This window comes from Callithrix jacchus, chromosome Y, assembly GCF_049354715.1.
Source record: "Callithrix jacchus isolate 240 chromosome Y, calJac240_pri, whole genome shotgun sequence".
Taxonomy (NCBI): domain Eukaryota; kingdom Metazoa; phylum Chordata; class Mammalia; order Primates; family Cebidae; genus Callithrix; species Callithrix jacchus.
The window spans coordinates 3,545,659-3,558,639 of NC_133525.1; the positions used below are offsets into that span (position 1 = coordinate 3,545,659).

The window sequence follows — 12,981 nt, forward strand, 5'->3', positions numbered from 1 at the left end:
CAGTAGAGTCGGCATTTCTCCATGTTGGTCAGGCTGGTCTCGAACTCCCGACCTCAGGTGATTCACCCTCCTCAGTGCTGGGATTACAGGCTTGAGCCACTGTGCCTGACTGGCTAATATTTTCAATTGGCTGGTTGAGGTGGCTCACGCCTGTCATTCCAGCACTTTTGGAGGCGAAGCAGGTGGATTGCTTGAGGTCAGGAGTTCAAGACAAGCCTGACCAACATGGTGAAACCCCATCTCCACTAAAAATACAAAAAGTTACCTGGGTGTGGTGGTGGGCGCCTGTGGTCCCAGCTACTCAGGAAATTGAGGCAGGAGAATCGCTTGAACCTGGGAGGCGGTGGTTGCAGTGAGCTGAGATCCTATCACTGCACTCCAGCCTGGGCAACAGTGGGAGACTCCATCTCAAAAAAACAAAGGGTAGGAGGCCAAAAAAAAAAATTTATTGGCCAGGCACGGTGGCTCACCCATGTCATCCCAGCACTTTGGGAGGCGGAAGGGGGTGGATAGCTTGAGCCCAGGAGTTTGAGACCAGCCTGGACAACAAATCAAGACCCCATCTCCACTAAAAATACAAAAAGTTACCTGGGTGTGGTGGTGTGTGCCTGTGGCCCTAGCTACACGGGAGGCTGAGGCAGGAGGGTCACCTGAGTCTGGGAGTTCAAGGCTGCAGTCAGCTATGACCGCATCACTACACTCCAGCCTGAACAACAGAGCAAGACCCTATCTTAAAAAAAAAAAAAAAAGGTTTTTTCATCGATATGAGATTCACCTTCTACACAATTTACCAATGTGAAATGTGCAATTCAGAGGCATACACCACGTTATAAAACCACCACTTCCATCTTCCAGAACATGTGGTTACCCAAAAAAGACACCCCAGACTCATTAAAGACCCCTCGGTCCCCCTCCACAGCCCCTGGCAACCAGGCACCCACGTCCTGTCTGTGGATTTGCCTGTATCTGAGCACAGCAAATAAATGGACTCCTATGTGTACGATGTATGTACATATGATTTGTGTGTGTGGTTTGTGTTGGGAAGCGTGGCGTGCTCATGGTTCATCCACATTGCAGCCTATGGCAGAGACTTGTTCCTTTTCATGGCTGCGTAATATTCCACTGTGTGGGTAGAACACGCTCTATTTCTCCATTTGTCTAGAGATGGGTTTTAGGGGTGTCGTCACCTCTTGGCTACTGTGAATGAATCTGCTGGGAGTTGAGCTTTATTTATGTATTTATGTATTTATTTTTGACACAAAGTCTCACTCTGTTACCCAGGCTGGAGTGCCGTGGCATGATCCTGGCTCACTACAAGCTCCATTTCCCGGGTTCAAGTGATTCTCGTGCGTCAGCCTCCTTAGTAGCTGGGATTATAGGTGCAAGCCACCACACCTGGCTAATTTTTTGTATTTTTAGTAGAGATGGGGGTTTCACTGAGTTGGTTGGGCTGGTCTTGAACTCCTGACTGCATGATCTCTTGCATCGGCCTCCCGATGCAGGGATGAAAGCGCTGGGATGACAGGTATGTGACACCCATGCCCGGCCGGGACCTGAGCTTTCCCCAGCAGTCTGGGGTATTCTGACTCTCACCAGACTTTGAAAACCAGGGAGAAACACTAAGAGCAGGCTGGGGGTACCCATCCCTAAAGCATCTCTATGCCCGGCCGTCAGCTGTGGGCACAGCTCTTTGACCAGCCGGACTAGCCATCTGACAGACGTGCAACTCTACCCACGGGCCCGTGTTTCCATTTTCTAGCAAGCACATTGGAGGATCAGAAAACAGTGTAAAATTACCTCCACTGCTCTCACCTTTATGCACTCAAGGCGTCTGAGATGATACTACAGCTCAAGTGTGTGAGCCACATACAAATCATTAATGAGATGGAAAACGTCCTTCTTGGTAGCAGGTTGTTCAGAAGGGTGTGTGTCGGGTTGCTCAGTGGGGTGTGTGTCAGGTTGTCCAGTGGGGTGTGTATCAGGTTGTCCGGTAAGGTGTGTGTCAGGTTGTCCAGTGGGGTGTGTGTCAGGTTGTCCAGTGGGGTGTGTATCAGGTTGTCCGGTAAGGTGTGTGTCAGGTTGTCCAGTGGGGTGTGTGTCAGGTTGTCCAGTGGGGTGTGTGTCAGGTTGTCCAGTGGGGTGTGTGTCAGGTTGTCCAGTGGGGTGTGTGTCAGGTTGTCCGGTAAGGTGTGTGTCAGGTTGTCCAGTGGGGTGTGTGTCAGGTTGTCCAGTGGGGTGTGTGTCAGGTTGTCCGGTAAGGTGTGTGTCAGGTTGTCCAGTGGGGTGTGTGTCAGGTTGTCCAGTGGGGTGTGTGTCAGGTTGTCTGGTAAGGTGTGTGTCAGGTTGTCCAGTGGGGTGTGTGTCAGGTTGTCCAGTGGGGTGTGTGTCAGGTTGTCCAGTGGGGTGTGTGTCAGGCTGCTCAGTGGGGTGTGTGTCAGGTTGTCCAGTGGGGTGTGTGTCAGGTTGCTCAGTGGGGTGTGTGTCAGGTTGTTCAGTGGGGTGTGTGTCAGGTTGTTCGGTGGGTTGTCAGGTTGTTCAGTGGGGTGTGTGTCAGGTTGTTCAGTGGGGTGTGTGTCAGGTTGTTCAGTGGGGTGTGTGTCAGGTTGTTCGGTGGGTTGTCAGGTTGTCCAGTGGGGTGTGTGTCAGGTTGTCCAGTGGGGTGTGTGTCAGGTTGTCCAGTGGGGTTTGTGTCAGGTTGTCCGGTAAGGTGTGTGTCAGGTTGTCCAGTGGGGTGTGTGTCAGGTTGTCCAGTGGGGTGTGTGTCAGGTTGTCCGGTAAGGTGTGTGTCAGGTTGTCCAGTGGGGTGTGTGTCAGGTTGTCCAGTGGGGTGTGTGTCAGGTTGTCCGGTAAGGTGTGTGTCAGGTTGTCCAGTGGGGTGTGTGTCAGGCTGCTCAGTGGGGTGTGTGTCAGGTTGTCCAGTGGGGTGTGTGTCAGGTTGCTCAGTGGGGTGTGTGTCAGGTTGCTCAGTGGGGTGTGTGTCAGGTTGTTCGGTGGGTTGTCAGGTTGTTCAGTGGGGTGTGTGTCAGGTTGTTCAGTGGGGTGTGTGTCAGGTTGTTCGGTGGGTTGTCAGGTTGCTCGGTGGGGTGTGTGTCAGGTTGTCCGGTGGGGTGTGTGTCAGGTTGTCCGGTGGGGTGTGTGTCAGGTTGTCCGGTGGGGTGTGTATCAGGTTGTCCGGTGGGGTGTGTGTCAGGTTGCTCAGTGGGGTGTGTATCAGGTTGTCCAGTGGGGTGTGTGTCAGGTTGTCCAGTGGGGTGTGTGTCAGGTTGTCCAGTGGGGTGTGTGTCAGGTTGTCCAGTGGGGTGTGTGTCAGGTTGTCCAGTGGGGTGTGTGTCAGGTTGTCCAGTGGGGTGTGTGTCAGGTTGTCCAGTGGGGTGTGTGTCAGGTTGTCCAGTGGGGTGTGTGTCAGGTTGCTCAGTGGGGTGTGTGTCAGGTTGTTCGGTGGGTTGTCAGGTTGTCCAGTGGGGTGTGTGTCAGGTTGTCCAGTGGGGTGTGTGTCAGGTTGTCCAGTGGGGTGTGTGTCAGGTTGTCCAGTGGGGTGTGTGTCAGGTTGCTCAGTGGGGTGTGTGTCAGGTTGTTCGGTGGGTTGTCAGGTTGTCCAGTGGGGTGTGTGTCAGGTTGTCCAGTGGGGTGTGTGTCAGGTTGTCCAGTGGGGTGTGTGTCAGGTTGTCCAGTGGGGTGTGTGTCAGGTTGTCCAGTGGGGTGTGTGTCAGGTTGTCCAGTGGGGTGTGTGTCAGGTTGCTCAGTGGGGTGTGTGTCAGGTTGTTCGGTGGGTTGTCAGGTTGTCCAGTGGGGTGTGTGTCAGGTTGTCCAGTGGGGTGTGTGTCAGGTTGTCCAGTGGGGTGTGTGTCAGGTTGTCCAGTGGGGTGTGTGTCAGGTTGCTCAGTGGGGTGTGTGTCAGGTTGTTCGGTGGGTTGTCAGGTTGTTCAGTGGGGTGAGCGTTGTTCACAGACAGGAGGCATGAGCAGAAACCCGTTACATGCCAACACCCGTACCTGCCGCCTGTCTCTGCCAGCATGGATTTAGGAGCACACTCGCCACGGCCACCCCGGCTGCCCTCTTGCCCTCATGCCCCCGGAGAGAGAGGACTTTACCTTAAATGCAGATTGAAGTTCCCTGTGGGAGAAGCGGCCTTCCTAGCTCCAGTGCAGGAGACCTGAAGTGTCCCCATCCCAGGACTGCGTCCCCAGCTCTGGACGTTTCTGTTATTTTCCTGTTTGTGCTGAAGGAAGCTTCTCCAAAGAGAAAGCGAAGCTTCTAGTCCCCCCTGCAGCCGTTTTATAACCTCCAGCGCAGCCCCACCCCTGGGAGTCAGACCCAAGGCCCATCTGGCAGGGAGGGGGCCTTCCTGACACCCTCTCTCCCTGGGGCCAGCATTCCGGGGTCAGTGGCTTTTGGTAACTGCGGCCGGATTTCCTTGAAAGAGAAACTCTCTTTGAAAATGGTCATGCCTCCCGCCCCCAACCACGTTCTCATTTTCCAGCGCGTGTTCCCCTTCGTTACAATTATACTTGGTGCCTGGCATTCAGACAGGATGGGGAGGCTTCCTGACTAAGTAAAGGCAGCCCTGGAGGGGTGAGTGCCCGTGCCCTGGGGTTCGTGGCTGCGTTTCCTCCCCATCCAATGGGAAAGACACCCCTTGAGATGGGGAGGTGACCCCCAGTCTCACATGATGTATCTTATACAGTTATCGAGGCCAGGCGGGGTGGCTTACGCCTGTCATCCCAGCACTTTTGGAGGCTGAGGCAGGTGGATCACCTGAGGTCAGGAGTTCAAGACCAGCCTGGCCAACATGGTGAAACCCTGTCTCTACCAAAAATAGAAAAGTTAGCCAGGCGTGGTGGCGGGTGCCTCTACTCCCAGCTACACAGGAGGCTGAGGCAGGAGAATTTCTTGAACCCAGAAGGTGGAGTTTGCAGTGAGCTGAGATTCTGTCACTGCAGTCCAGCCTGGGTGACATAGTGACACTCTGCCTCAAAAAACAAAACAAACAGAAAAAAGGTATCTTAGTGGCCGTGCGCTGTGGCTTACGCCTGTCTTCCCAGCACTTTGGGAGGCTGACGCAGGTGGATCACTTGAGGTCAGGAGTTCGAGACCAGCCTGGTCAACAGGGTGAAACCTCGTCTCTACTTAAAAAAAGAAAATACAAAAATTAGCTGGGCATGGTGGTGGGCACCGTAATCCCAGCTACTTGGGAGGCTGAGGGAGGAGAATCGCTTGAACCCAGGAGGCGGAGTTTGCAGTGAGCCAAGATCACACCACTGCACTCCAGCCTGGGTGACAAGAACAAACCTCTGTCTAAGAAATGAAAATCCGTTAGGAAAGTCCAGCCCTCAATGGGGCCCCCTCCAACCTGTCCCCAACTTCTGTTTCCAGCGCTGCAATCTGCTATTTCTGTTTACTTGGTAAACGCTCTCCCAGACACCCCTCCCCCTCCCTCTGAATTTATCAACTCTTCTCTCCTTGGCACAGTTCCGGATTCCAGCCTAACCTCAGCCCTTGCAGCCTCCGCCTTGCAGAGAGGCCCCCTCCTTTTTTTTTTTTTTTTCAGATGGAGTTCAGTCTGGACTGCAGTGGCACGATCTTGGCTCACGGCAACCTCTGCCTCCCGGGTTCAAGTGATTCTCCTGCCTCAGCCTCCTGAGTAGCTGGAACTACAGGTGCTGCCACCACAGCTGGCTAATTTTTGTAATTTTTGTAGAGACGGGGTTTCACCATGTTGGCCAGGCTGGTGTCGAACTCCTGACTTCAAGAGATCCACTTGCCTCCGCCTGCCAGAGTGCTGGAATTACAGGTGTGTGAGCCACTGGGCCCGGCCTTTTCTCTATTTCTTTCCTCCCTCCCTCCCTTTCTTTCTTCCTTCCTTCCTTCCTTCCTTTCTTTCTTTCTCTTTCTTTCTTTCTTTCTTTCTTTCTTTCTTTCTTTCTTTCTTTCTTTCTCTCTCACTTTCCTTGGTCTTCCCTCCCTCCCTCCCTCCCTCCCTCCCTCCCTCCCTTCCTTCCTTCCTTCCTTCCTTTCTTTCTTTCTTTCTTTCTCTCTCTCTCACTTTCCTTTCTCTTCCCTCCCTCCCTCCCTCCCTCCCTCCCTCCCTCCCTCCCTCCCTTCCTCCCTTCCTTCCTTCCTTCTTTCTCCGTCTCAGGATTAGCAGTCGCCACAGCCCCCATCACAATCCTCCTTGGAGACACGCAAGATCCAAGCGAATGAAAGCACCACCCCAGGTATGGCGGGTGTAAGTTGGACACTGGCTGCGGGGGTGACAGGCCTGAGCCACCGCACCCGGCCCCAACTTCCCCTTCTAGACACAACGCTTTGGGGAGGGCAGGGACACGCGTTCCATTTCACGAAGATGTCAGATGTGCCAGGAGTGGGCACAGGAGCCCTGACAATCTGAGGACTGTATTCTAGTTTTAAAATTATTATTATTATTTTGCAGAGATGGGGTCTTGCTATGTTGCCCAGGCTGGTCTCGAACGCCTGACCTCAGGTGATCCACCTGCCTCAGCCTCCCAAAGTGATGGGATGACACGCGTGACCCACGGTGTCTGGGAAACGCAGGGCGTTCTGGATTCGGAAAGGATCAAGCGCAGATGCCCCGGGCCCCGGCGCCCGTATTGAGCTTTGTGGGTAAGTAACGGGCTGTGTCTGGGATGGGGGCGATGAGGAGGCCGGATGCAGCTGGGCCTACATCCTGCAGTTTCACTGTATCTAGAAGGGGAGGATGGTGGCCAGACGCGGTGGCTCAGGTCTGTCATCCCGGCACTTTGGGAGGCCGAGGCGGGTGGATCACTTGAAGTCAGGAGTTCGAGACCAGCCTGGCCAACATGGTGAAACCCCATCTCTACTAAAATTACAAAAATTAGCCAGCTGTGGTGGCAGCACCTGCAGTCACAGCTACTCAGGAGTCTGAGGCAGGAGAATCACTTGAACCTGGGAGGCGGAGGTTGCAGTGAGCCGAGATCACGCCATTGCACTCCAGCCTGGGGGACAGAGTGAGACTTGTCTTAAAACAGAACAAAAGAAAAGAAGAAGGGAATGGAGGGAGGAGGGAAGGAGAGAGGGAGAGAGGGCAGAAGAGAGAGGAAAGCAGAGAGAAAGAAAGGAAGGAAGGAGGGAGGAAGAGACGGAGGGAGGGAGGGAAGAAACTTGCCTAAAACCTCCCATCAGGCCGCCTGAACTGCTGCTTTTCCATTGGTCTCGATGTTGAAACTGTCAGCCCACCGGGGGCTGTTTTGTGGCGAGAGTTTCCCAGGTGGCAAAGAGAGAGAACCCGGCCTTGGGGGCCCTTCCAGGGTCCCCTCTATGCCAAGTTTAACTTCCTGCACCTGCTGTGGCCCCTGTGAGCCCGTGAGGGGGTGCAGGGGAGGCTGTACCCCATCCAGAGGGGGTGTGAGGCCCCACTTCAGGGGCCTGTGTGTTAAACCAGGGCCACCCCCCTGGCTTGGAGCTTCGGAGGCTCTGGGGGGCAACGGTGGCCTCAAGGAGCGGGGGGAGCGGGCGGTGGGGGAGGTGGGGGGACTCTGTAATATTTCACTGTGACAGTTTTCCTCCGGAGAAAAAGCAGGAAGTGAGACCCAGCTCCCAAAGTCCCCGTGGGGCCAGACAGCTTTCAAAGCTTTTCTTCTGTCCTGGATAGTCTGCTCAGTCCACGCCATCGCGGGAGCTGCCCAGCACACCCACTCCCCACCCCTGGCATCCCTCCTGCCTCATTCAGTGAATCCCAGAGTCAAGGGCTCCCCCACGCCCGACTCCAGTGATTTTCAGCAATCAGAAGACAGCTCTGAGACCCCGGCTGGGCGCCCTCTCTTCTCTCATGGAAACCTGAGTCATTAGGGTGGAGGGCTCCCGAGTAGCTGGGATTACAGGCGCACCCCACCACACCCGGCTAATTTTTGTGTTTTTAGTAGAGAAGGGGTTTCACCATGTTGGCCAGGCTGGTCTTGAACTCCTGACCTCACGTAATCAGCCTGCCTTCCTTTTTTTTTTTTTTTTTTTTAAAAGATATTGTTCCTCTACTTGTCACCCAGGCTGGAGTGCAGTGGCATGATCTTGGCTCACTGCAACCTCCACCTCCTGGGTTCAAGTGATTCTCCTGCCTCAGGTTTCTGAGTAGCTGGGATTACAGGTGCCTGCCACCACGCCCGGCTAATTTTTGTATTTTCAGTACAGACGGGGTTTCTCCATGTTGCTCAGGCTGGTCTTGAACTCCCAACCCCAGCTGATTCACCTTCCTCAGCCTTGAAAAATGCTGGGATTATAGGCATGAGCCACCGTGCCCGGCCTACTTTTTGTATTTTTAGTGGAGATGAGGTTTCCCCATGTTGGTCAGCCTGGTCTCAAACTCCTGACCTTAAAGTGCTCCACCTGCCTCGGCCTCCCAAAGTGGTGGGAGGACAGGCCTGAGCCACGACACCCAGATGGCCTGATGACACTGGATTCTTATACTGTGGCCTCACATGTTCCCTCCTGAGATCCCCCATTGAGTGTCACAGCTGTGGGATGAACCCCATTCCCTGGGACCCACTGCAAGACCAGGGCTCAGGGTCCCCTATATTCACCCCTCTCCTGAGTCCCCAAAATTTCCTTTACCTGAGGGAGGGAGGAAGAAACACAGGAGCTGAGCTTCATGCTCTCCCAGGTCCAGGAAGTCCAGACCAGATCCTCAGAGCACCCCACTCCCCCTGGGGGAAATTCTGCATGCAGAGCAGCCATCTTTGAAGGAAGCCCTCGCACCTTTCCCCTCCACGTCTGTGTTTTCCATGCACAGCTTTCAGCCTGGCCGAGCTCTGGGATTTTCCTTGGGTCCCCCACAAGGTGCCTGGTCTCTGCTCACTTCTGGGGTCTCTCCCACCTTTGCAGCTGGCTGAAACTCACCCCATATTCAAGCCACTAGTAAGAAGAATCGGGGCCGGGCGCAGTGGCTCACGCCTGTAATCCCAGCACTTTGGGAGGCCGAGGCTGGTGGATCACGAGGTCAAGAGATCGAGACCATCCTGGTCAACATGGTGAAACCCCGTCTCTACTAAAATTACAAAAAATTAACTGGGCATGGTGGCGAGTGCCTGTAATCCCAGCTACTCAGGAGACTGAGGCAGGAGAATTGCCTGAACCCAGGAGGCGGAGGTTGTGGTGAGCCGAGATTGCGTCATTGCACTCCAGCCTGGGTAACAAGTGAAACTCCGCCTCAAAAAAAAAAAAAAAAAAGAAGAAGAAGAAGAAGAAGGAGAAGAAGAAGAATCGGGAGCTTCACTGGCTCAGGCCTGCTGTTCGGGTGCATAAGGTTAGGCTAGGAGTTCAAGGCCAGCCTGGGCAACATAGAAACCTCCCATTCAGCCAGGTGCGGTGGCTCACACCTGTAATCCCAGTGCTTTGGGAGGCCAAGACGGGTGGATCATGAGGTCAGGAGATCAAGACCATCCTCGCCAACATGGTGAAACCCTGTGTCTACTAAAATTCGCAAAAATTACTCAGCCATGGTGGCAGGTGCCTGTAGTCCCAGCTACTCAGGAGGCTGAGGTAGGAGAATCTCTTGAACCTGGGAGGTGGTGGTTGCAGTGAGCCAAGACCTGTACTCCAGCCTGGGCAACAGAGCGAGACTCCGTGTAATAAAAAGAAAAAAAAAAAGCCTAATTCATGACTTAGACTCTGGACTCAACATGTCTGTCCTCGAATCTTTGCCACCATTGTGGGAACCACTCAGCTTCCTGCACGGGGGTTGGCTGAAGCTCTACATGCAACGTCTCAGCCAGGCTCCCCAGGAGGGACCTGCAGACACTGCTCTTGCTGACAAATGCCGCATAAAACAATCCATTAACCACATGTGGTTCTTCTGCAGGGAAAGGCGACAGCAACGTGTGAACCAAACCCAGAAAAAGAAACTTTTTTTTGAGACAGAGTCTCCCTCTTTTCACCCAGGCTGTAGTGCAGTGGTGCGATCTCAGCTCACCACAACCTCCTCCTCCCTGGTTCAAGTGATTCTCCCACCTCAGCCTCTGGAGTAGCTGGGACTACAGGCACCTGCCACCACGCCCGGCTAATTTTTGCATTTTTAGTAGAGACGGGGTTTCACCACGTTGGTCAGGCTGGTCTTGAACTCCTGACCTCAGGTGATCCACCTGCCTCAGCCTCCCAAAATTCTGGGATTTCAGGTGTGAGCCACTGCTCATGGCCCAGAAAAGGAAGTTTGAAGTGACGAGCTTGTAAAACTTGATGTCAACTCACAGCTAACTGCTTCCTTCTTCTTTTTTTAGTGGATTTATTTGACACAGAGAACAAGATGTTTTGATACCGTGGGACTTACAAACACTCACCCCTTCTGCAGTCAAAAATCCAAGCACAGGCCAGGCGTGGTGGTGCATGCCTGCAATCCCAGCACTCTGGAATGCCAAGGTGGGTGGATCGCTTGAGGTCAGGAGTTCAAGACCAGCCTGGCCAACATGGTGAAACCCCGTCTCTACTAAAAATACAAAAATTACCTAGGTGCAGCAGTGTGCACCTGTAGTCTTAGTTACTCTGGAGACTGAGGCAGTAGAATCACTTGAACCCAGGGGGCGGAGGTTGCAGTGAGCCGAGGTCATGCCACTGCACTCCAGCCTGGCTACAGAGCGAGCCTCCAACTCAAAAAAAAAAAAAAAGGAATTCAAGTATAAGTTTTAACTCCCCCAAACCTTAACTACTAACAGGCTAAGAAGCCTCACTGATAATATAAAGAGTTGATTCACACATATTCGTTACGCTTTATGTAATATACCGTCCTCCTGTAATTAAGCAGGCTACAGAGAAGATTTTCGTAGGAGGTCCCTAAAAAGATGGGTGAAAGACTGGGCGTGGTGGCTCACGCCTGTAATCCCAGAGCTTTGGGAGGCCAAGGTGGGAGGATCACCTGAGGCCGGGAGTTTGAGACCAGCCTGGCCAACATGGCAAAACCCCGTCTCTAATAAAAATACAGAAACTAGCTGGCCATGGTGCTTAATGCCCATAGTAACAGCTACTCGGGAGGCTGAGGCAGGAGAATCGCTTTAACCCGGGAGGCGGAGGTTGCGTGAGCTGAGATGACAACCCTCCCCTCCAGCCTGGGCGACTGGAGAGCGAGACTCTCCTCCACCTCAAAAAAAGAGAAAAAAGAAAAGGAATCTGAGAGATGCAGCCGCTTTCCCCGGAAGCCCGAGGGTGAGGGGGCAGCAGAGCCTGCGGCCTGATGCGTTTTTTGCTGGGAAAGTTGGCCAGGGAAGCCCCACATTGAGGGGAATTCCAGAGGCAGTGCTGGGGTCACGGAGACCAGGCCTGCCTGGCTTGGACGGTAAGGACTGCCTCAAGCCAGGAACTGGCCTCAGAGGTCCCCCCTAAGACTCCCACTAGGGAGTCCATGACCCATGGATATGTCAGACTGTGTGCTGACCCTTTGCTCTTCTGCTGGGCTCCACGACAGCAGACCTGCAGGTTTCTGTGGGGGAAACCAGGCACCCCCCTGACGCTGCTTCCTGGCTCTTGAAATGCCTGTGGCTCTGCTACTGCTCACAGCCCCCAGCCCCACCCCCAGGGCATCCAGGACTCTCCAAGCTTCGGATGCCACCCATGTGGGCACGGGGGGTGGGGATGATGGGCCGTGACTGTGCCCAATTTTTTTTTTTCTTATTGAGACAGAGTTTCGCTCTTGTTACCCAGGCTGGAGTGCAATGGCGCGATCTCGGCTCATGGCTACCTCCGCCTCCTGGGCTCAGGCAATTCTCCTGCCTCAGCCTCCTGAGTAGCTGGGATTACAGGCACGCGCCACCATGCCCAGCTAATTTTGTTGTGTTTTTAGTAGAGACAGGGTTTCACCACGTTGACCAGGATGGTCTCGATCTCTTGACCCTGTGATCCACCTGCCTCTGCCTCCCAAAGTGCTGGGATTACAGGCTTGAGCCACCGCGCCCGGCCTTGTTTTTATTTTTTGAGTCTCGCTCTGTCTCCCAGGCTGGAGTACAATGGCACGATCTCTGCTCACCGCAACCTCCGTCTCCCGGGTTCAAGTGATTCTCCTGCCTCAGCCTCCCGAGTAGCTGGGATTACAGGTGCCTGCCACTATGCCCAGCTAATGTTTGTATTTTTAATAAAGACAGCGTTTCACCACGTTGGCCAGGCTGGTCTCAAACTCTTCACCTCATGTTCCACCTGCCTCAGCCTCTGAAAGTGCTGGGATTACAGGTGTGAACCACCACACCTGGCCCGTTTTTTTTTTTTTTTTTTTTTTTTTTGAGATAGAGTTTCACTCTTATTGCCCAGGCTGGAGTGCAGTGGTGCGATCTCTGCTCACTGCAAACTATGCCTCCCGGGTTCAACTGATGCTCCCGCTCAGCCTGCTGAGTCCCTGGGATTACATGTGGATGCCACCACTCCTGGCTAATTTTTGTGTTTCCAGTACAGATGACCTTTCACCATGTTGGTCAGGATGGTCTCGAACTTCTGACCTTGTGATCTGCCGGCCTCAGCCTCCCAAAGTGCTGGGATGACAGGTGTGAGCCACCGCGCCCGGCCAGGTCTCTGAGACTTGTAGCCGCCTGCCACGGAGATGTGTTTCCATATTCCTAAGGAATTTTTTCCCCACTTCCAGGTACACAGGTCCTCCTTCAGCGAATCTCAGCTGCTTCCCAGGGAGCAGGTGCTGGCTCATCTGCATATTAAGAGGCTGTTTTGGGGACATGTGAGTCTTCCCTGCAACCTTCTTCTCCTGGAGTAAAACATAGCTTTCTTTCTTTTCTTTTTCTTTTTTTTTGAGATGGAGTTTCCCTCTTGTTTCCCAGGCTGGAGTGCCATGGCGTGATCTCGGCTCACCGCAACCTCCGCCTCCTGGGTTCAAGCGATTCTCCTGCCTCAGCCTCCCGAGTAGGTGGGATTACAGGCACGCACCACCGTGCCCAGCTAATTTTTTGTATTTTTAGTATAGACGGGGTTTCACCTTGTTGACTGGGATGGTCTCGATCTCTTGACCTTGTGATCCACCCGCCT

The 12,981-nt window shown here is 53.8% G+C and overlaps 1 protein-coding gene and 1 long non-coding RNA gene across 3 annotated transcripts in view; one reads left to right on the forward strand and one right to left on the reverse strand.

The window, feature by feature from the left end:
• Window positions 1-4,252, reverse strand: part of IL3RA (interleukin 3 receptor subunit alpha) — a 29,226-nt gene extending 24,974 nt beyond the window's left edge. For both annotated transcript variants that reach the window (XM_078364459.1, XM_078364460.1), the window contains exon 1: window positions 4,092-4,252. In XM_078364459.1, the coding sequence (XP_078220585.1) occupies window positions 4,092-4,168 (77 nt within the window). In that variant the 5' untranslated portion in view covers window positions 4,169-4,252. The remainder of the gene's footprint in view (window positions 1-4,091) is intronic.
• Window positions 4,253-5,546: 1,294 nt separating this feature from the next.
• LOC128930728 (uncharacterized) lies at window positions 5,547-6,708 on the forward strand. Its single transcript, XR_008479037.2, has 3 exons — window positions 5,547-5,791; window positions 6,137-6,215; window positions 6,431-6,708. It is a non-coding gene; the product is annotated as an uncharacterized LOC128930728 (long non-coding RNA).
• The last annotated feature ends 6,273 nt before the right edge of the window (window positions 6,709-12,981 follow it).